At 42.2% G+C, this 24728-nt stretch overlaps 2 protein-coding genes across 2 annotated transcripts in view; one reads left to right on the top strand and one right to left on the bottom strand.

Annotated features, from left to right (window-relative positions):
- LOC104928802 (E3 ubiquitin-protein ligase TRIM38) overlaps positions 1–24728 on the bottom strand; it is an 899066-nt gene that overhangs the window by 370654 nt on the left and 503684 nt on the right. The gene's annotated exons all lie outside the window — the stretch shown is intronic.
- Positions 1–24728, top strand: part of snd1 (staphylococcal nuclease and tudor domain containing 1) — a 159661-nt gene that overhangs the window by 41807 nt on the left and 93126 nt on the right. The window contains exon 16 of the mRNA XM_019273145.2: positions 9808–9917. Within this exon, the coding sequence (XP_019128690.2) occupies positions 9808–9917 (110 nt within the window). The remainder of the gene's footprint in view (positions 1–9807; positions 9918–24728) is intronic.

Below are 24728 nucleotides of genomic sequence, written 5' to 3'. Positions count from 1 at the left end.
GTGAAGCATGTGTCCCCTTTGACCCCACCTTCCCCTTTCTCTGGCTCTCTGCCCGGTTTGAAATAGACTTGTTCTCCGCTCGTCACGTCTTGCCGGAGTGGTCATATTCATTAGAAACTGGCCACCGTGTCGAGGTAAAAGGAGGTTTAAAACTCCAGCGGATGGGCAGGTTTTAACACTGTCCGCGTAAAAGATCAGTCTTTTATTCTGTCTGTCTTTTTATTTAAAGTATATGAGAAGGTCATATTGTGAATGCCAAGAGGTACAGCTGTACTTTCTGAACATAAACAGCTTATCCGTCCTACCTGAGTTTTGGTTTCGCACGTCTCCTATCTGATGTAATACAGCTGCAACCATTAGTTGACAGATTAATTAGAAACTGTGTTGATTTGAAAAAACAAACAAACTCGCAGCTTCTCAAATGTGAGAATTTGACTGATTTCCTTTTCGTATATGATTATATATGAACATATTTGGTTTGGATTGCTCAAATAAAACAAGCATCAGCCTGGGTTGTCAAAATAAAATACCAGGATTTTCCCTTCTTCTCTGACTACTTGATTAATCGAGAAAATAATTGGCAGATTAATAGTTAATGAAAGTAATCCATCCGCGAATGAGTCCATTCTTTTAGCTTTTCCAATTTTCAGCATGAGAAAGTAGCAGTAGTTTAGGGATGCAAGATGCAGATGGGATGAAATACAGACTGTTTGATAGCAGGTCTAGTCATTTATTTCAGCTCCCTGACTGTCTTGACAGTTTGCGCTAGTAATAAAAACACCGAGACTGTATCTTTGGCAGCCAACAATGATTTGCACATCCTCCCAGATCATGGGAATGGTGCGAATGCTTATCCCTTCCCCCAGCAGATGATGCTCTTTGTTATAGTTGCAATAAAAATCTGTTTCAATCCATCTCCATTTCAGTCCCCGACATTTGCCAGCCGTCCAGTTCCTCTACATTTCCAGTCGGACAAACACCATATATTTCTGACAAACACTCCGATTCGGTTTAATTATGCGTGGCTAAATCGTCGATGCATTAATTAATTTTGTAATTTGCTTCTGATTGTCTTTGCTATCCGCTGATGGTTTTCGTAATTACATTTTCTTTTTCTGTCCACCGCCCGCTACAAGATGTATTGACATGACCTCCGCCAATAAGCAATCTGCATATGGCGCCATATAAGATTTCTTTTTTTTTTTACACACTCTTTTGTGTTTGACAACACACCTCTCTAATGAGATGTCAGGTGTGTGTGAGAGATGGTGTTTACATAGTCAGCCTAGTTTTGGAATGATTTTTTATTCAATCAAAGGTTATTAGAAAATCCTAAGAAGCACATTAGAGCTGATGTCCCCTGAGCATATTTGATTAAGGTCCCCAGAAGAAAAGATTCATCTGCTGGATGAGACGACAAGTATTGTCTTTAATATACACATTAGGCTGGATTAGCTCTGATTGATACAAATGATCCCCTTTCCAATTTTGTGTGTTTTTTAACTATTACAATAAGAGTCCTCCGTATCTCTCCAAGAGCCCTCTTGTGTGTGTCTCCCCATAGGTGTGTGAGTGCTTTTTCTTGTCTCATTTTTTTTCTTTCATCTTGTTTTTTTTTCTCTACCTCTTCTCTCAAAGATGGGATATTTATGAGATAAAATATTATGCCTGGTAGGTCATGGCCTCAGTGTTTCTTTGCATGTATGTTGTTGTACGCACGTTTTTCTTTCCCTTTATGCGATAGCTGATGTTAAACTTTTAACCATACATGAAATGAAGCCCTTAGGCACAAGCAGTCCTTTTCATTATCACTCCAACTCTAATCTCCAAGCGCTCCCTATCTCCTTCCACTTTCTCTTTCCTGTCAAAGTTATCTTCCCGTGTTTTATTCACCCATCTGCACCGATGGGCCGTGTTTGAAATGACACATACATGATAAATTGGCTGCCCCCGAGCCTCTTGTGTTTATCTGTGTATGAAACAGCAGAAAGCCTTTGGACCCTTCTCCCTTTAAACTATCACACATCCGCGACAGATAATGAGGTGTGTTCGGAGCAGATCTTTAGTTATGCGTGTTTCAGATAACGTATGCTCTTATTTTTAAAGTTAAACAGGCCTGGCGTCTTCGGTAGCAGTGACTTGTACAAGGATTGTATCATGTATAGTTCCCTTATTTTGTAGTTGTGTATATATGAATACCCATATACATAATGCATCAAAAGAATTGTTAATTAGCCTCCATAATGCATAATGTATTATAGCTATAGTGGTGAAGTAGATCTTTTTCAGTTTCAAGTATTATAAATTCATTTTGTATTTTAAAAAAATGAGCTACTTCTAAGAGTAAATATTGACCAGAATCAGACAAATGGAGACGATATTTTCAAAAGGATAAAGGCTGCCTGTTTTAAAACAAGTATTGCATTAGTCGTTTCTTTTATCAGCCATGTTCTTTGTCAGCTTATGTCCTCCTCTGTAAGTCGCCTTGGATAAAAGCGTCTGCTAAATGCAATGTAATGTAATGTTCTCTTCATACTGTATTCATCATGGCCAAACGTTCAGCCTTTAACAATGTCATGGGAGGCCATTGAAGAACTAAATGTTTACAGTGAGCTGCAAAGGAAGTGTTCCCAAGGCGGTAAGTGATGTAACACAGCACGTCAAAATGATCATGCCAAAAACTCAATCATTGTTACTCATCCAGCAGCGTTTTAGACATATTATTTGTCCTGATTTAATAATGGACCCCTCTCATTGCAAGGACTTTTTGTCCTCCAGTGAGGCACCTCAGTATCTTCACCGCTTTTAGTCTTCTTCCTTTCCCAGAGTTTTCCTTGATGGATAAAGACAGTGCTTTAAGATAAACGAGAGGTGAGGAAACAAAGGGGGTAGCAAGAGAAGCCCGTGCTTCAAAGAGGGCCGGAGGTGCGCTTCAGGAGTTGAAGGGAACTTCCCTTTCCTCTCCTCCCACATCACCTTTCCTTTCTTCTCCTCTCACTCGCCCGGCCTCATGTTGTCACTTCCGTATGCAAGTTTGATAAAGGGTAAAGGAGTCATCCAGTTTCCCGAAGATTGAAAGGTGGGCCTTCCACACAGGAAAGGGATTTGAGAGTAGTAGGGGGGTGAGGAGGGGGTTGGAAGGATGATGAAAGGAGGCGTAGGAGAAGTAAGAGCTGTGGAGGCAGAAAGGACAGGGGAGGGCAAAGAGAAGACAAAAAAAAAGAGGTACAATTGATGTGAAGTATGTGGGTATAAAGGCCTGTTGAGGCTAAGGGAGACCAAGCAGTGAAAAGGCTGTAAAAGTTTACTGGCTTCAATAGCTTTCACAGAGTTTTAGACGGAGGCCACAGCAGGTGAAGTGTACTTTGAAAGTTACTCAGAAAGGTATGTTGAGCAGCAGTCTGTCAGAAAGATGAAACGCCACATCACTCGGACACAAAGATTTACAGTGTCAGCAAGAAGCATTAGCCTTCACAGTGTGTGGCTGAGTGCGATATGTCTGATTTTTCTGATACGAGTGTGTGTATATGGCTGTATTGCGTGTGTACACACCCGTGTGCTGGTACACTTGTTGTGCAGATGGAAAGATGGTGAAGTGGAGCAGAAAATATGTAGACTTGTTCCCTTTTTAAAAATATGCCTGCAAAAAAAAAAAGGTTTAGCATAGTAAGTTGGTCAGATATCTGTGTCTTAATGTGCGACTGCAGCGCTGCATCTCATTGAGATGCGCGTGTTAATAGAAACCTGGGACTGCTGCCTTTTTTTGGGGCCTTGAGACATATTTCAAGGTCTACTACATAACAAAGTTGCCAGTAAGGAAGACATAACAACTTCACTTGGCATTACATTTACCGCAGTATGAGCTATAATCTTGAACCTAAATATGGTACAGGAGCTGCATCCGCCTACAGCAAAGCAATCATCCACCATAGCTGCTGCTACTGGAGGGAGAAAAAAAAGTTATTGCTGGAAATTTACTCGCGTCTACCCGACAACTAATACTTAACATTATTAAATTACAAATTAAGTTTGCTGTGCATGAGGGGAAAAAAATGAATTTAATTAGAGATGGCTGCTCTCTAGTAAAGGTGACATCAGAGTTTTACTGAATTGGGCCCTGCAAGTAAACGGAAAACAACAGAACAAGGTAGTTTTTTAATTCAAAGGACTATGTCCTTTTTTAATAATGGAAAAGCTGCTTCCTCACTGATGGATTTTATAAATCAAATATTAGAAATGTAATGTACGGCCATGTGCTTTGGAGGAACGGGCTTAGCACTGCGGAAGCCTCGTTTGGGTTAATGAGGCCTCCCAGCACTGGTAGTGAGATAATGTTGAGAAGGAAGGATGAATCGGGAAGGGAAGGAGAGTCACACAATCCTAGGATATTCTCAAACAGCATCAGCCCTCTTTAACCTCCATGTCCACCTGTATCTTTTCACCCACCGCTGAACTTCCTGCCACGGAGGGCGAGATATTCAAAGAGATGCAGAGAGGATTAACACAGTTAATAATTAATAAGAAAGGGAGCTGAAATAACACAAATCTACACACGTACACCCCCAGCTTTTAGATCTTTGTTTGTTTGCCTGTCAGCGTTAATTATGTCCTGTCAACAGCCTGTCAAAAATCTAGAATTAGTAACTTAATAAAATTTAAAAAAGATAGACACTAATGGCATTCATACGGAGTTTACTGTATCCTGCAAGTATCCATTTCCACCTGCAGACATGCCAGAGTGAGAGCATGAAGCATCTGGCACGTTGTGAGCCGAAAAAGTCAGAGGCTAATCAATATGGGACGTTATTAGTATAGGAATTTGCGGCATGATGTATGTTTGCATAAATTGCAGCAATGACATTAATGCACACCAGCCACACGTCGCCACATTTCTCCCCGCAGACCCAATTCCTACAAGATGAAGCTCATTATCTCGGCTTGGTTGGGAGAGGAAGAGAGGTCGACTCAAATCGCGTTCCCGGGTACATGTAGGATCGACTGAAAACGCGTTCATTCAGTCACAAAGCATTAAAAAAATATGAGAAAGAAACATCTCCGCCTGGAAATGAATGCATATGAATTCATCCAATTAGTTCTGGTTCCTGAGAGGAATTACAAGTAGAATGAAGATCATTTCGCGCTGGCACTCTACTGGCATTGTTTTCTTTAAGTGCATCCTAATGGCTGGCGTATTAGATTACTCTCACTCGAGTTGTTTGTATGACACTTAGATTATGACACAGCAGTTAAAGGAATGGTTCAAATATTTTGGGGGAATGCACACATTTACTTTCTTGCCCAAGAATCGGATGATAACATTGATACTGTCATATCTGCCTGCTAGATATGAAGCTGGATGCTCTGCATCTCATATTCTTGTTTAGTATGCATGAAAACTCAGTGTGACGGTGAAAGGTTAAGTTTTTTTTTTATATATATGTAGAGGTGGAGATGTTCAGGGAGAAATTCAGGGACTGATGACATGGCAGTTGCTGAGGACTCTATGCAGATGAAGAAACGCGTGCGTGTTTGACTGAGCAAGAAGGCTTTGTGCGCGTTTTGAGCTCGGAGGACAGGCAGTATTTCATGAGGTTTATGCCTGGCCCTGAATCACAGATTAAAATGTTACGTCTTCTCCACAGGGCCCTCCCTTTACCTCTCTCTCTCTCTGTGAGCCTGAGCTCTACACAGAGGAATGGGGAAAAAAGCGTGGTGAGACAGGGGCGGGGTAGAAGTGATAGAAACCTAGAGCGATATTAAATGAAACGGTGATTGCTTGTTGTCTTTTAGAAGGTGGTTCGCAGAATTTGGAAACGACACGAATTGCTTCTTTAATCTGTTCAATCTATTCTAAATGTAACATCCATGTCCCGCAGACCAAATACGATGATCGGTGTGATGTATGGAGGATTGACATTTGAGCTTCAGGACTGTGTGCGCGCAAGATGCTGTACAACAGTGTTGTGTGTATGTGTGTGATGTCACAAGGGATCAGTGTGTTTCTTGTCTTGTATCTAAGATCAGATAAGATGGGGATCCTGTAGTTTGACCCAGATGTTTATCTCCGTGTCAGGCGTGAGTTATGTATCGTGGCGCAGGTTAAAATTGGCCGTGCTAATTGACTTCTTGGCTTGGTTTAAATGCTGCAGGGAGGAGGCTACGCTGTGTATGTGTGTGAGAGAGAGAGAGTCTCAGGATATTGAGCGCAGTTGGGAAAGCACTAGGTCATTTGAGGAGAGCATGCCATGCGCAACTTTTTTATATGGGATTAATATTTGATCTATTATAACCTATTATGTTTTTGGATTCATTTTTTGGGATGTTTTTGTCTTCATAAGAGCTCAGGCTGGGTTATGAATTGTTGCTGACGTCGGCCTGAAAATCCCCTTTTGAGATATTGTACTGTATGTGCTAGACAATTAAAACTTGACTCTATTCCCGTGTAGTCTATTCAGTGGATTATGTTGGAAAAACACAGTTCCAGCCCTTATCAAAGCTCTGGCCAACCCATCTTCCTCCCTGCAATTACTTCATACACCAATTTTTGCAGTGTGCAGTATTTACCTCTCCCATTGTCTTTACTCTCTCATCTTCCCCCCTTTTTTTTTTATTCAGCCTCCTCCTCCTCTTTTCTTTATTCTGGCACTGCTGTAGCAACAGTGTCCCACGTGGAAGCCCTGTCCTGGTCCACTTCTATAAATACTTTCAGATGATCTTGGCCATCAGTGTCTCCTCCTCCTCCTCCTCCTTCTCCTCCTCTGCCACCTTTCTGCTTTTCTGCAAGCTTTTTTATTGTATTTTGATGTTGGATCACAGTGTTCCACATCATAGAATACCCACAATAAAACTATATTCAACCGCAGTATGATAGAATACAGGCTGATTACAATAACTTTTTTGTACATGTTTATAGAATAGACAGTTAGATAAAGCAGTTCTTTATTAAACCTGTTTGTTATTGTTATGTTAGTATGTTTATCCTAATTATTTCTTTCCTACTATGTGTCTAAATCTTTTTTTTTTAATAGCTCCATGGAATTTTACGTTCACTGCTTTGCTAAAATATTACAGCGAGAGTAAAAAAGTGCAAATAGTTTAGTAGAAAATGAAAATTTGCATATCTAATTGGTTTTAATGCTCCCTGCTGTACACTGAAGACCTTTTTATGTCTTACGGACAGTTGACTCAACAGTTCTTCATAACTCTTTGGTGCTGACTGTCCCGTGAACTCATTTTGCCTTTCCTGGGTCATTTTCTCTTCGCTCGCTGCCAGTGTGAATACGCTGATGTCTCCTGTTCTTGTTCTCATAAATGGGACAGACATGGGCAGAGTTTTCTGTAGGGAACAGAAAGTACTAAACAAAACAGCTAAAAAAAAAGTCGGTAGGTTCTTTTTATATAGTTGCAAGGAAACTCATTTTTGCCAGTTGGGGTTAGCTGACTTTTTTTCAGGTAATCTGGCCGTGGTGGTATTCTTAGTAAAGTTTATAACTAGTGAAAGTTTTCTGGGGCTGACAGTCACTCAATCTGGATCTTTTTACTTACTAACATTAAAAAGAAATAAAAAGCATCCTAGGGGCGTCCCACTAGCTTTAGGGCCTAAGTTTGGTTCTGGCCAGCGGCCCTTTACTGCATGTCCTCCCCTCTCCCTCTGTCTTCAGCTGCTCCTATCGAATGCCAATAAAAGGCGAAACAAATCTAAAAACATGATCCTAGTCACAGTTACAAATCCAGTTATGTATTTTAAAGGGGGCTGAGATAAAACCCCTGCAAGATCTTAGCATTCAGAATGCAGTATAAAAAGAATAATCATGCAAATGTCGCTTGTATAGCTGATCTGACGAGATTTCCTCTTCTTGAACTTAGAGGGAACAGCAGCTGAGGTTTAGACATACCTGGTACACAGTGTCCCAGTTTAATGGCACTGGAAAGCCCTGCTGTATTGACAAGTATTAAGATGTAAGTTGTCTGTTCTTATTTTGGAAAGAAAATCTTTAAACATTAAGAATAGGATGTAATATCGTCCCCTAATCTAAGAGACACACCATCTAATACGTTCAGGTACACACCGATATTCCAAGCACTTTAATAATTTGACACATTGGTGCAAGAGCTCAGCAGCGTTTTCTCAGGCCAGAAGAAACACTCTTTATATGAATACATCACTAGTAAAAGGGAACCCAGGAGGACGTGTCAGATTCCCGTGGAAAATGAGTCAAAGCCAGAATCATCTTATTGTGAGGTGACCACACTGATCACTGGGTCAAACTGGACGCCGTAACGTGCCGCATGTGGTTTTACTTCTATTTCACGAGTCCATCCTGAGGCAGTATGTGCACATATCTGTCACACCAGTGAAGCTCATTAAATTCAACATGAAGCGGGAGACAAAAGGAAGACCCTAAGAGAGAGAGAGAGAGCTGTTGCTTTATTAGTACATGCTGGAGGGTGAACGCCCAACCGAAACTGTCATTAGTTACTCTGCATAAATCAATACAGCATCAACCTGCTTGCTAGTGTACTAATAAATTCAAGAATGTGAAGAGAACATGACAAACAGATAAACATACAGCTACTGTTAAAGGTCCATTGAGTAAAATACATGGCAATTAACTGGTGGAATATGACACATATGTTTTATTTGGTGTATAATCACCTACAAGTGCGTATTATGTTACCTTATAATGAGCTCTTTATATCTGCTGAAGAAGCAGGGCCTCTTCTATAGAGTCTGCCATGTTACACTGTATGTTTCTACAGTAGTCAAAAATAGATGAACCCAGCACTGGCTAATTTTTGCAGCCATTATAGTTTGAGCCTCATGGTTGGAATGGTGATGTGAGTGCTATTCAGTTGGTTGCGGTCTTCAACATCACCGCTAGATGGCACTAAATCCTACACGCTAGCCCTTTTAAAGTTCTTTACATCTCAGTGTACGTCTCGGCTAACAATGCATGAACATACAGTATATCAATTCCTAAGGGGTACAAGACACAAAAGAAGTGAGTCTCAATTGAAGCATGGTATTCTCCTCCAATAGGTGCTTTTCATGCAAAATTTATAGTATGTGTGTAAGGACTTAAACTTTCTTTAACGGTCAGATGAACACAATCCCTTACAGCCCAGCTTACACACACCCTCAAATACAGAAATTCTCTCTCCTCTCTGTTAGGCATATACCTTTCTTGCGTACACCTCCTTTTATCGCAGTATATTTCTTTAAACAGAGTGAACCCACTCATTCCTTTTTCTCCCCACCTCTGCCCTGAAGCTCATTCATTCCTACCTGAACTCTACAAGAAAGCCGCGAAAGACGTACCAAAGTTGACATGATGGGGGGTCCAAAAGATACAGATTCCAGCAAGGCTGTCTTTTCAAGGGGAACGGGTTATACAGAAACGCTCGCGGGCAGGATCGACTCCTTGATGACCAATTATCCATTGAGTGGCAACAATGGTTGGTAGTTGGTTAAGCTGTGTCGTGCCACTGACGCACCTTTGTGAGATAGTGTGGCTCAGCAGTTTTAACCTTGACCTGTTAAGAGGGATGAGAATAATGCTCAACGTTGCGTCAGTTATTCGGTGCAGAAGTCCTGAATATTGTAGATGCAGTCTCTTCATTGTCTTACAGATATTTGTATTATTTTCCCAAGTATTTATATTTAGTATTCCAAATATTTCTTGTGGTCTTTTTGGATTTGTCCAAACCAAATTATAGTAAAAGTATTCTGGACGTCAAGTTGTTCCTTTTTTGATTAGTTGCTGCGCTGACCTTTTAACTCTTTGCAATTGTGTTGTCTTTGGCTAGGTATTGAATGTCCACGCAGTTCCAGGAATATGCCTGGAGGGATGCAGGTGGCTGAACCCTTCAGTGACGAGGCCATGCTGTTCACCAAAGAGCTGGTGCTGCAACGGGAGGTAAGCAGGGACAGCAGGACGTTCTGGCCCCAGTTTCATCATTTCCTAGTGTTTTCTGTGCCTTGTACCCATGTTGGTAACTCTTGGTGTTTTGTATCTTGGCACCCACATTTCTTGTTTTTTTCATTTTCACACTCACAGTCCAAGTTTAGTCTTCTTTGAGCACGAGATCATTTTAGTTCAGAGATGTGTGAAGAACAATGTTTATAATACTTTTTAAAAACTTTTACTGATGACCAGAGAAGCTACTTTGGCTTCAAAAGTTGTTTCAAACGAGCAGTCCGGCTTTGAACATTGTCAAGATCGATTTGAGCAGCACGCTAAAACTCATTTATTTCAAAATTCTGTTTATTTTAAACATTAGATCAATAAACACAATATTTAGAAGACGGTATTTTAACTAGCAAAGACAGGATGGGTCTTGTCCTAGATGTTCTTTGGCAGAGATCCACGTTTTCAACTCCAAAAACAAAAATAATGATTTACTTTGAGCTTTGACATTGTGCTTGTTTCTGATGTCCAGCATCAAACCAAATGTCTGTTACATTGTCCAGACACTTTGTGCAAAAACATTCGGCCTTTTACTTTAATAAGCTGATAAAATGGTTTACTTCCAAATTGGGGTTATCACAGCATTTGAAGTACTGTACTCTTACCTCAAGTCCTGTGAGATCTCCACAAAAATCCAGACAAAAGTGGCCACAGTCACGTAGACTAACCCAAAAACACACACTAACACATACCATCCTCCCCCCTTGCTTACTCCCAGTTTATGGAAAGCTCACCTGATAGCGGATCAGTGCTCCTGGGCTTTAGAAAACTCCCATCCACTGTGTGCCTGTTCATTCACATGCTAATAGGTTTTTATAAGAAGCAGTGAACGGACCAAAGCCATGATGGAACTAGCTATAATCCTGCCACCACTTATCCAAGCCACACACACACACTCTCGCTCTCTCTCTCTCTCTTTTTTTTTTTTTTTACTCCCCCTCTCCATTCCTATCTCCGTTTTAAAGGGCTTTTTTGCGTAGGGTGGCTGACTCTACTGTCCTCCGGTGTTTAATTGTCATGTAAATGTAGCCTTGGCCAGCGTTGGAGGTGGACTAGTATTTGAGTGTGTGTGTGTCAGGCCCAGAATATACAGGCTGGATCAAGAAAGCCGTGGCTGTGAAATAATTGATGCTAGCAACAGGGGTGTTTGATTGACAGGGATGCAAACCTCTCCCTGTGAGTCAGCGCAGAGACTCTGTAGCAGGTACATGGTGGTATGAATTTTTATTGTTTTTTACAGATGCATATATACGCACAAATGCATAATTAATCACATTTGTACACATGATTCGCCACACTCTCCGTCCCTATACACTCACGGATTAAATTAAGTATTTATCATCATGCATATAACCCCTTTTCCATCCATACACACTCTGACGCACACACTCTCTCACACATTTTCTCCCTTGCCAGTCATCGGTGGTGTCAGCAAGTTTCGCACAGGTAGGTGGGAGTTAGCAGGCAGGACCGAGCCATATAATGAGCCCAGAGCCCGGTGCGGGGGCTGGTTGGCTGGCTGCACTGACCTGCTCTCATGGGCTAATATGAACACACACACACACACATCCAAATGGGCACATTCAGGTAGATATAAAACACAGTTAGATGTTCACACATAAGAGCTGTCACTTTTCTAAAAATCATTATCCAATAGAAAGTCTGTGGTTCAGAATCCCTGTGTAGAAAATCAGTTTAGGTGTCATTTTTCTGGCTCACCCGCTTTGTTAAGACATTCACTAAACAAATTGGAACATGGGGGGAGAGAAACAAGTGACAGCTCTGTAACAAACACACACACAATCTCCATCTATAAAGCTAGAGAGTCAAATGATAGGGTAATGTTAGACACCATGCCTGACATCCAAACTGGATAGAGTTGCATGAAAGAAAGCCGGTGCGAAGAGGTGACAGGAAGTGCAGAGGCTCTAACGAGACACGAGTTAGGCAGCAGAGGAATAAAAGACGTGATGCAGGACCCGAGAGGAAGAAACTGCTCCGTGCCCTTGAATCAGCCCTCCCCTCCGTCGTTCTTTTCATATCCCCCGCGCCGCGTAAGCGAGCGTGACCGAAACAGGTTATTAAAGGTGTGTCACGCTCGGATATGAATATGGATCGTTTGATTTCATTAGCATGAAGAGATTCTGCTGTTGATTCCTGTCTGAATAGCGTCTGATTGCGGGAGCTTTTTAAGATGTTCAGGAGATGGCCTCACGTGAATAACCTTTGATTTGCGTATTGGCGGTTTATTTGTTCGCAATCATAAAATATTTTTCTCACTCCTTTTTTGCTCGGCAGTCATTTTGAGCTTTGCAGGGCTGAGTTGATCTGATGACATGTTGACTCAATGGTCCCTGTGCCCCGCACTTCTACATCTCTCTACTCTGTAATTAACTGCGCTGTCTGTCTTGTCTCCTTTTTGAAATGGAGTTTGGGTGCAGAGATGCACACTTTTCTCTTTTCTTCCTTTTACACGACTGTTTTGGTCTTTGCCTAATAGCCTTTTTTCTCTCTCTCAACTCGTTTGTGCCTCGCTCTCGCCTCCCTTGACGTCTTTCGTGTCCAGTTTTAAATCTCTGACTGACATTTGCTCTCAGCTCTCTCCCTCCTTCCCCGCCTGCCATTTCTCCCTATCCCCTCCTTCCTGCAATTTCTCCCTCTAAACTGACACACAGCCACGTCTTAATTTCTCCTGATGCAGACACGCATAATTAATGTGGCATCAAGTGAGGGGAGAGGCCCTGGTTTCTGTCTTCTCTATTTATAACCCCCCCCTTCCATTCACTCTCTATCTCTGCTGCTTTAAAAAAAAAAAAAAAGATTTCGTTCAGTTTCAGACTCCCTCTATTCAAAAATCACTTCTGTGTTTGTCTGCTCCGTCTCTCTTTATCCATCCCTCCCTATCGTTCGCTCTCTTCCTCTAACTGTCTGCCTTCGCTCTCTCCCGGCTCTCCCTGTGTAGTGTTAATCTCTGACAGACACTGTTCCCGTTCCCAGCGTGGAACCCGAAAAACGGCAGCACAAAAATTCTGGAGGAAAAAAGAAAATGCATTAGGCAAACACCACTCCCCCAGACGTTCCCCTTTTCTTTTCTTTTTTTTGATGTTTTTAATTTCTCTCACCTCCCACCTTCCATTGACAAAAAAAAACATCCATTCACTCTCAGTCAGTGAACCTCTCTGTTGATATATTTATGCTTTTGGGTGGTAACTTCAAAAGCACAGCGCAACCGGGAGGAAGGAGGACAGAAAAATTTTACTGCATTGACATGTTTATCTAGGATGAGTCAGCTACAGACGGGACGCATAATTACTGGTGTAGTGTTAGTTAATAGAAGGCATACGTCGGTGAAACGGTATTTAAACTATTCCCAATGTCTCATTTAAATTTATGTTTAATTAAACGCCATTCCAAACTGAGATGGCTGTAAAGTGAACTTACTTGATCTTACTTAGGTTTAGTTTTTTAATTATTGAATTTCGACATCTGTTCTTTTTGCATTTGTATCTCTCTATCTACTTGTCGCACCTGTAAGATTTTATTTTTAGACTAATCAACTCTGAAACTTTTTTTATTTTTATTAATCAGCAAAGAACAGACCAACGATTGTAACCGCCGCTGTATACATTTTCAGTTGTATAACCGATTGCCTGGCAGGAAGCAAGAATAAGAAAAGCGGGTGAAGCGGAGATGGAGTGTTGGAGCAGGGACGAGAGCAGGCTAAGTGGACAGTAATATGCAGTGTACGGATCCACCTACGTATACTGTCAGTCCTATTGACCTCATTCAGTCTGGGTGGTCTCTCATCTACTGTACTGCCCCGACTGCCTACTCAAATTTCTCTATTTCACACAGAGATTCTCATCACTTACATTCTCTCGCTCACTTGTTAGCATGTAAAGACGTGAAGAACGCCTGTATTTCAGGCCCGGGGTATTTTTTCCCTATACATTTTCATCACTTTTCTTTTTTAGACTTAAAGTTTGTAAAGCTAGAAAAGATGATACCCCACAACATCAGCTTGTTTAACAAGAGTCTACATTGCATGTTATGCACTTGTGATGGATTATCTTACATCTGACTGCACCTGAGGGGGAAAAAAAGTGACGAATGGGGTGTAGCAGTCATTATCGTACCAAGTCTTCCAGTCTCTGAAAATGTGTCAACAGTTTATATAGAGGGAAACAAGTGCAAAAGCAGCCTTGAGTTACTATTTTAAAGCTTGATAGATGGTTTGTAGGTTTAGAAACACTTTATTTCATCTTAAACTCCAGCTGTAGTTAAAAAGAGATAAAATGGCAACAGTAAAAAAATTATACTACAAAACTGGGTTATCGTTTTAACATAGTTGCTATAGTCCTAATACACACATGCACACCCAGGCACTTACCTCTGTCTCTGAGTGTGTGTGGGGGGGTTGGCACAGGCTGCCTTCAGACCTGCAGGAGGTTGTGTTGTGTAGCGTCGATGAGTCACTGTGCCGGCGTGGCATCACAGATGCCCCGCTCTCTGCTTTAATAACTGTTCTTGGTGAGCATTTTAATTAAATGCTAATACGTCCGACACCTTTTAGAAAATACCGAGAGGATTTGGCTCCGTTCCCGTGTGTGTGTGGTATTTCTTATTGTACCACAACCACAAGTACAGGTATGCTGTGGCAACCTGGATAAACTGATGTGTTGATCTCGTCGCCTGTCTTTTCTTCCATCCGTCTCTGGACACATCTGTGGTCAGAGTGACTCGGATCGATTCGTTTAGCATTTTTCACACACACACACGGAGAATGCATCCTTCATGCATTTGTGCCTCTTTTCAACATCTTATTTTGGCTTTCAGGGCCACGTGACGGCACCGTATTTCTCCACAGCTTCAGTGCTCTTACATTGATTTCCAATCACCCTCAAATTATTTTGGCACGAGGCCGATAACACAAGTGCCGCATCTCCGTGTCTGACCACGTCTCCTCACCTCTCCCTCCCTTCTCATGTCGGTCCATTTTGTCGACATTAAATTAGTCTATTTTTGACTTGTTTTTTTTCTTCCTCATACTTTTTCATGCAAAATGTGTTTGTGAGACCACCACACACTGTAGTTAAACAAACCACAAGTGCAGGCAGAAGCCCCATATCCAGATTACTGCTGCTTTATTGCGACTGAAAAGATCTGTCCCCATCCATTCATAACTCCGGCACCAGCTGTATAGATTACATCCATACCAGAAACAGTAAATACTTTTTACTTGGTGTTTCCAACAACCATTACAAGTGGGGTTTTTTTCATATTTGAACAATATGACACAGATTGGATGACTTATTTGGCGGAAAAAGGTATTTTAACACCTAGTTTTGTTGAACCCGCCTCCCAAATAACCACAAATGTTGATACAAACCTGAGTGGAGCTCAAAGAAAACGATCAAAATGTCCCTCTTGATGAAATAGAGCAGTCGAGGCAATATAACTGGCAAACCATGCTAGTTTGCAATTTAAATAGACTCCATTTGTAATTTAAAGTTTGACCTTGAAAACCCACCTTGCGAGCATAAATTTCATTAGCAATAGTTTCTTGTTGAGTGCTGACCATAAATTCTGATGCTCACAATAAGTCAGTCTACATCACTTTCCACTAATCGGTGTCACAGGTAGAGTTCAGCTTTTGGTTTTTGCAGCGGTTTGCGAAATAAAGCGCTGCTCGGGCCGTGTTTGTGTGTATCGCTGTCACAGCCGGGGCCGCTCTTTCCCTTGAAATTCGTGAATTACAGCCCGAAGGTGAACAGACCGACCCACATAAACGCATTCACACCATCGCAGTGACGGAGAGATAGATGGGCCCGAATAGAGATGGAGCGATGAGAGGAAGGGAGAAACCTGCTCACCGCTTTATCGCCACCAACTCGTTTACGAGGGCGACCTTGTGCTTAACGTCTGTGTGTGTGTGTGTGCGCGTGAGAGATGGAACTGCAACTTCACCGTCCACGCCTGATAAGCATACCCTGGAAACGGTGCAAAGACATAGGCACACACTGTGCTTGGGGACCAGCTGAAATCCTCTTAGCCTTTCCCTCTACATGAAGGGCACTGCAGTACTCTTCCACATCAATGAGGGCAAGAGTACAATGCTCTCATGCACTTACACTGTACTGTCGCACAGTATATCACTCACTGTATTCCTCTCATTTTGAATTCTCTTTTTTTTCCGCTGCGTCTTTCCTTGTTCTCCTCAATTCCACACTTTTTATTTTTTAATATATTGGCTCACATTTTAGCTGCTTTTCTGCTGGAACACGCTGGAATGAAGGTATATGACATTGGTGCGAGTGCTAAGGAAATACACTTCTTAAATTATTGTCGAACCAGAGGCCTGAACAGACTGAATATGTTTGATAAATGATTGAAGCGGCCGGAAACGGAGAAAAGTCTTCTTATTGTCTCTGCTGTCTCTTTTGTTTGCCTTTCCCCCGGTTATACTCCGGGCCCTCTCACTTAAAAGAAAATAGCTAAACTCCGTATTGAATTTTAGTCTGTCTGAGAATACTGGAGGCAGCCAGCCAGATAGCCAGTGGCTGTGTCAACAGACATGTCATTACCTGTCTTATTTGGCCGCTGTTCTTCTTTCTTCTTCTGGCCCCTTTTTTTTATTTTTCACCTCTTCTTACCAAGCTTTTGTTCTAATAAAGAGCAGTTTTGTTTCATTTACTCTGTCTGTCAGTGCAGTCCGTGATGACGAGCAGAGGGAAAGCATGACAAAGAAGAACACTAGAACAAATGATTAACATTTAATTGAGAGATGGGAGTTACAGTGGGATATCGACTATCGACTGTTACATGGCCAGTCTAGTAGGGCACACTCAATAGCCCAATTTTCGCCCAACAGTCCAATTTTAGTCTTGTTCTGACTCTTTATCACAAACAAGATGGTTGTTTCACCTTACTTAAAGGCATACTTTCATAACAGTGCTAATTCATTTCTCTTTTGGTTATAAAATGAGATGGAAAAACCGGACAAAAAGGTCTGAAGAGAAGTCGGAAAATGCCTCAGCCTTGACTTTAGAGTTTTTATTCTCCGAGTGTTGTCTTGTTAATCAGCTGATTCTCCTTCATTTCTTGTTCTGCCTCATGAAGCAGCTTATTTTTTTAGTACTTATTTCTAAATTTGCTATTATTGTTGTCTCGCCTCTTCATTCCCCTCACTTGACTGCCATTTTATGTACCCCGCTAAATGAATGTTAGTATTTGCACACAAACACACTTCCATCCTCTTTTTATTTTTTTTGGGGTTGTCATGGTTGTCTTTCATTACCCCTACTTGCACCTCATGTGTGATTTTTACGTACATGTGTAACTTTCAGTCTTGGGTGAAATAATCTTACACATAGCTGCACACACACGTTCTAACACACATGCCCAAATCCCCCCTTGCTGCTTTGCCTTCTGAGCTGCTGGCTGCTCGGTGTCTGTCAGCTGAACATGAACACTGTTTGACGCCGTAACGAAAATGTTGTTCGATTGGCATCCGAGTCTGTCCTAATAGTACTTAATTAATAAAACGTTAAAAGCTATTTCCGTGTGTAAAACGCATGTGGTCTATTGATAACACGTTCTAATATGTGACTAGAACTTTGATGTCTCCTTATTTAATTCTCACTGTTGCAGATTGACCTAGATAGTGCACAGTACTAGAGACATCACATAGTCTACGTCCTTCACCATATGTTGGATGAATCTCTGATGAGCCCGCTGGAGGAAATGGCTCCAGGCCTCTATGCTTTATTGATGCTGAGATTGATCTTATGCTGCTGATGATGCTGCGACACCACAGCGCAACATATTGACAGTTCTGACAGACGAATACACATTTATCTCTCTTTGTGTCTTCGCCATGCGCGCATCAAATACGTAGATAGCATTAGATGTGATTAAAGCAGTATACTTCTTATGCCCTGGGATCTTATGCAGAGGAATTATTTTCTGTCATCACTAACATGCATGCTAGAGGGTCGACGTTCGTGTGTGTGTGTGTGTGTGTACAGGCAAGTGCAGAGAAGATAGCAGCCTTTCAGTTGTGCTAATGGTTCCCTTGACAACACAGCAGTTGCTTCACATCAACGTTGTCTTGGCTGTAGGGTTAAAACACATAACTCAAAGACACACACACACACAGAAAATAAGGCTTGCATATACATGCACTGAAATCAGCTTTCGTTAGTTTGTCTATGCGCCACTCCCCGTCTCTACTCTGCTTCTATGATGGCCTGAATTTACATATTTACAGGCTGTTCTCACAGAGCATCTTCACATGTCCCCCTCCCAGCGTCTTCTAGGTGTGCGTCTCCATGTCATGTCAGTCCATCACTTACTCGCTTATTGACTTGTCAACGTCTGGCCCCCGCTGCGTAGAGGGCACACCTTCCTAGACCTCCCATTGCTCCCCGTCATGTCCTTTTTTTCCCCCTCCTCTCACCTTTTTTTACCTCTGCTTTCACACTCCTTTTATCTGGAAGCCTGTGTGCGTGTGTGTGTCTGTCTGCATGTGTGTACCTGAGCAAGGGAATATAGCCTCAGATTTGAATAAATAAGCGCCAAGTAAAGGCCAAAAAGAGGGGAGATTTAAAGGAGTAATCCTCTGCCAGCTTACCCCAGCACAACGTCCTCACGCCTGCACCCTTATCCCCATCTCAGCATCCCCTTCCATCCACCTTTTCTCTCATTCAATTTCTTTATATCCCTTAGTAACAAGAGAGAGGCTATCTCAGCGGCTGTGTCAGCGATCGGCATCTCGTCCCACCCTCCTCTCCCTGTTCCCTTTCTCTCTTTTTTTTTCCCCCCTCCTATGTTTTCCCAGAGGAGAGTTGGGGCATAAAGGGAAGAACAAGCCAGGCAAAGTTTAAAAAAAAAAAAAAAAACCCAACAGGGATTGGGCTCTCAGCTTTGAATTCAGACAGATAAAGCTAATGGCAGAAGTGGGCGACAGGCGGAGAGCTGTGTGTAGATGTGCGCAAGCGTCTCTTCAATTGAGGGCAGCTATAGAAATGTAGTTTCTTTAAACCCCTTTGCTGGCTGAATCTCTCTCTCTCTCTCTGAATGTGCAGGGGTGTATGCAGGGGAAGTTCCAAGAAAGGCTGGCCGGGGCACTGCAGCTTCTTTAAAATGCTTTCGTTGCCAGCCAAGTCTCTCTTAAAGTGAGAGTGTTTGCTGCTTTTTATTGGTAAATTTCATTATTTTAGGGCATGTCAGGGTGTGTAAAATTTTGAACAACTCGCCATTGTAACCAGGATAAAAGACATTTCAATCGTGTCGAACAACTACAGGTTAAGGTTTTGATTGCTAAAACTTGTGGAAGCTGCAGTTGTCACGAGCCGTGTTGTTCTTCTTAGCACCATGGCCTCTGGTGCTTCTATAGTGCTGACATTTAGCACTCAGGTCTGACACACCCACAGATCGAGAAATACTTTCTTCTTCGTACATTTTTCATATTGCTGCTCCATATTGTTCGTCTGCCACTTTTGGCTGATGATGGACACGCAAACATACGTATGTCCACACACACACACACAGAGTTATTATCTCCTGGAACAATACTAATAGATGCATGTACTGCTGTGAGCAAACAGTTTGTGCCTCTGCTGCCAACAGAGTGGGAGGATGAATGCTTGCCAAGTCTCCTCTACCATGAGCCTCCTCTCCTCTCCTTGAGCCACCTTTCTGTCTCCCCTCCCCTTTATTTTCTTCTCTTCCTTTGATCATTTCTCTCCACCGCACTCTCAGTGCTCGTCCCATGAGCTGAGCCACATCCTCGTCTTCTCCTTGTCATTGTATTAAACTCTCATTAGACCAGTACCTTCTGCTTTTCATATCCCTGCTGCATGATACCACCTACTCATTTCTTCTTAAACTCGTGGCACTAATCCCACATGTTTACACAGAGCGCATCCCCAACCATGGCTCACAACTTAGTTTGAAGTAATATTACCGCAGCAGCGAGCAATAAAACTGTAACTGGTGGACAAACACACAAGCCTGCTTCCACATATACGTCTTTGATGTGTCTGGTCGTGTTTAATTAGCTGCAGTGAGGGACAAGAGCGTGGCGAGGGGAGAAGGGCAGTATAACTTGCTGTCTAATTATCGGCTTCCCCGTTGGGCAGGTACTCTTGTATCAGCCAGGCCGACGAGGTCACGCTCAGCTTGGGGCCACGCGGCGCCTCTGATTCACCTCTCTCTGAAAAGTTTTTCCATTCTGAAATGCCTATCACGGCCATGAAAACAATTACTGTTCAAGGAACACAAGTATATAGGAGAACACCTCCCTGATTCCCACATCACAACATTAACATGGTGATGAAGGATTTTTCCTGACCCTGAAATAATCAGTTGATTATAATTATGTTGTCAGAAAATTCAATCAACCCAATTTCTTTTCTTTCAGTGGGACCTTAGGCCTTGTTTATGTAAGAACTCGCCAGCTTTTAAAGTTCCAGCTTCCAATAAATTAACTACATCTTCATATTTATAATTTCTTCTCCTGGTTTCAGTGACTTACTTTTTGGTTGTCCCAGTGCACCTCCAGAGAATCTCACAAAGTCTGACATAAATAAGCAGCTACTGGATTTAAATGCTCTTTGCTGTCTGCGATGACTTTGATCAGTTTTTAATGCAGTGGTGGCAAAGTTAGACTAACGCACTGTGAAAGAGCTCGAGAGTGACTGCAGGTGAAGTCACTCTCGAGCTCTTTCACAGTCAGCATGCAATGCGCAAGTGTTTTTTACAGGGCCGAAGCTCGACTAAAGATACGACAAAAACAACCGGACATTGGACAGTAGCTCGACAACAAGAAGGCCTAAATGTCTAAAATGGATTTGTGCAATTAAAAAAAAAATTAGATCAAATGGATTCTGTACAGCACACACAAATCCACAAACGGACCACTTCACAGCACGTCTTTTTTCCTCTTCACGCTGAAGTCCAATTCCGATTTGTTTGAAGTCAAAATTAAAGGGAAAGTAGAATGAGCTAAATGCTTACAAACAGTCTTGTTGTTTCGTTGCTGCCTTAAATCTTCCAGCAAACCCACATCCCTTTTTTCTATTAAGTAAGAACTGTATTTTAAACAAGCACTTCTGCAGCCACCATTTATTTGGGATCCATTAAAACATTGTGGCTGGGATCAGCGCCTGGACCCCGACACCTCGTAAATACAGCTTTTGAGCATGTCCCCCCCCTCCTCCCTTTCTCTTTTCAGTTCACTGGTGTTGCATCTATACTCGATTCCCTCTCAGATTGAAGTAATTAAACAAAGCCTGACAAATTTCCAAATGCCCCCTAAATACTAAATATAAGTGGTGGGAGGGGGCAAAAAGACTGGACTAACTACAATGCAGTGAAGCTGTAGTTGTCCACTGCAAGCAGAGGTTAGCTATTGATTTGTTTGATCTTTAAAGATCACTGCTGACCCAACTGCACACACACACACACACACACATTTAAACACACACACAGCAGTTTGCTGCAGCGGCTGAATAATTCTGCCACCACATGAAAACTGTGTTTCAGCCCCCGGATGCTCTAATGCACCTCGTCAGAGCTTTCATCTTGACGTTGCTTTCATGTGCCATTCTGTGCTCGGCGGTGCACGTTTTCTAAGCAAGTCTTTGACATTAGAAGTCCACATCGGCATGAATTCATGATCCTACAGTTACTACAGGATGAATGCCGAGCTACCCGTATTGTGCCAGATAGGGTGGGTTCTTATCTATTGTGATCACATTCTTTACTGACTATATTGCTCTTTGTTCCTCATCCTTGCCCCTCGTCGTCTTTTCTTCACTCTCCTTTTCCCGCCCTCCTTCCCCTCTGCGTGTCCCTTTTTTTCCCATCTAGCACTGCTATCCTCTGACACACTAAATCAGGGTGTCATAGATAATGTGTCGGCCTCGCTATCCACCTCAGTTAATTCTCTTACCCTTGTCTGTTTTTCCTCGCCGCCTCCTTTCTGTAATGTCTCTAGCAGTGCAAGAGGCCATTTTGTCACCCCAATTCCACCCCTTCACTATCGCCAAAATGTCTACACCAGATACACACCAGACGTTCTCATCCCAGAAAAGATGAAATCCCAGGACAATCCCTGCAAGACTTCTTTTTTTTTTTCCCCCCATCCTCGCTTCGTTACCTTAGACTGTACACACAGCATAGAAGCAAAGATTCTTTTTTGTCTGCACATTGCGTACGTGCCTTTTTTTTGTGTCATTCTTGGACTCTGCATTTGCCTGAGAACATGCAGTGGCGCCATGGAAACCACCAAAATAGTCAAACAGAAAATCACATCTTTGTGCCTTTTTTTAATAAGTGGATACATGTACATGAAAACATGGGTCTAAATGTCAGATTTGCCACGGAAACAAATTTGTAGGAAGGGAAGGGAAGGGAGACCTCTAACCTCTAACCCTAATGGAGCTGTAACATTGTCCTACCTGACCCTACTAAGATATTTTTTGATATTCATAGTTGTGCATACTAAAACTTGGTATGCACTGTGTTTAAACAGTCCAGATCTGAGACAGGAAGATATGCTATCACTATATATTTTTAGAAGAAACGTGCACAGACCTTTAGGCTACTAATAAGCTGCTTAGTTTTCATTAAAAAGAAGCAGAATCTGTGAGCCGGTGCTTTTTTTTCAGCTACATAGAAACATGTTCCGAATTTGAAAAGGGCTTGTGTCTCTTTGGATATTCAGTCTGCTGCGTTAGTGCGCTCGTGTATTTATGTTCGTGAGCGAGTGAATGAGGGCTCTTCCTGAGCACAGTATCCTTGGTGACGCTGCGCCTGTGATCATGATTTCTCTCTAGGCTGTAAATCTCAACAAAAGCAGTGAAATTAATGGTCAATGGCTTCATTTTTCTGTGTGTACGTGCATGCTTTTGTGTGCGCCTGTGTCTTTATTTGTTTGTGTGCTCACAAAAAACCTCAACGCACCCCCTCCTCACATATGTCTCCCCCCCCTGTTCGCTGCTCTCAGTGGGCTTGATTTACTGCACACACACACACCTCTGCCTCAACTACTGGACGGGGATCATAAAAGTAAGGCTTCATCGTTGCTGGCCGCTAAGAAAACACATGGATGTTTTTCACCCACCAAAAGGGGCAATAAAGTCTGTCTCACAGGGAGTAACACAGTTGAGTGGTCGCCTCTACATGGCAAAAATAGCTCACACAAACCCACCCGCGATTCAGTCTCAGTTTTAGCAACAGATATATACGGTATACATCCAATAAAATCTGTTGGCACGCACCTATTCAACACTACAGCCCGGACGGCGCTGGGCTCATTGCCAACAGTATACTGTGTAAAATTTTTCTTTTTCCTCTGTTGACCTCGGTAACAACAAATCACACCACCAGCTGGTCACTGAATATGGCTATATGTATCAGTTTTCACATTGTCCAGATGCACCAGCAAACATCACACAATCACAATTTCCTCCAGTTCACCGACACCTTCGTACCTTTAACTTTCTTGCATTGTTTGAAAATTAACGCATATAAAGCGCACTATAGAAAACATAATCAGGAAAGAAAATGTTTATTTTATTGTTTAATCGACAAAGATAACATTCCAAATATATAAATGTAGGATGAGATGACATTCCTGCTCTCCTGAACTCAAGGTGTCTAGTGTCATAATGAGCATCCTCTGCATATAGTCCATGTGCCGTCTCCACCTTTTGACTCTGCATCCTGTCCAGTCCCTTCATTTGACACGAGGTCCAAACAAGTCTGTAGCCCTGACTCATGTTGACTCACAAAGCAGCACGCTCCCAGGCCTGCTTAGAATAGCCTCCTGTCTGCTCCACTAGCACACTGGCTAGTGCCCACACACAGTCCTACCACATGCGCCGTGTAGCACACATCCCTCGACCCTAAACTAGGATGCAGATTCTAGGCAGGAATCGATCACAGGCTATGGTATGTTAATTAACAACAATCACCTCATCAATAATCAGTAACCACTTACAAATGCAATAAAAGCACAATTAAAGCGATTGGCGTTTTCTTGCAGCAAAGCTCAGGTAAATTAGGTGTTTGGATCCTGTAATTATGCTGCACTTAAAAACTCTACGTCGATATTCCGCAAATAACGAACACTGTTCAGACATTAAACATTATGGTTATGCACAGACTTGAAAGTCAACATGCACAGCGCTTCTGAACCGGGAATTCTAAAAGAAACGCACCCATCGAGCGGAAGAAAAGCTAATGGGCTAAGAAGCACCTTTTTATCCTTGCTGCTCCTGTATATAGACAGCCACTTGTGCCAAGCCCTGATCACAGGCTCTGATCAAAGATGGTGCAGTAATCTGAGGTGTATGTAAATTCAGCATTTATGTTCTGCGCCATAAAACACCTGCACGACTGGAACTAAGCTCCTAGGAATGCATAAATGAAGTTGTGCCGCCATATTTCTACAATCTCCTAATATAGGCTTGATTTAAATGTTTGTGGATATTGATTCTTTGCCAGTGAATCACTGGACATGCCTGCATTGCCACGTTTCTATACATTTTTAGCAGACACTGATAACGGAGAACAATGTAAAACCTCTTTTGTCAGAAGTGCTACATCCTCTTTGCTTTAATGACAAGACTGAGTGAGGGGCTTTAGTTGATAAACGGCTGATGCAATTCAGATTCCAATGCCTATTGGTTTAGGTCATTTTAATGGAATAACATTTTATTACAGCCATCTTCTGCGCCTCAGTGCATAGTA

The sequence above is a fragment of the Larimichthys crocea genome, chromosome XX (genome assembly GCF_000972845.2).
Source record: "Larimichthys crocea isolate SSNF chromosome XX, L_crocea_2.0, whole genome shotgun sequence".
Lineage (NCBI taxonomy): Eukaryota > Metazoa > Chordata > Actinopteri > Sciaenidae > Larimichthys > Larimichthys crocea.
This window is presented reverse-complemented; position numbering and strand designations above follow the sequence as displayed.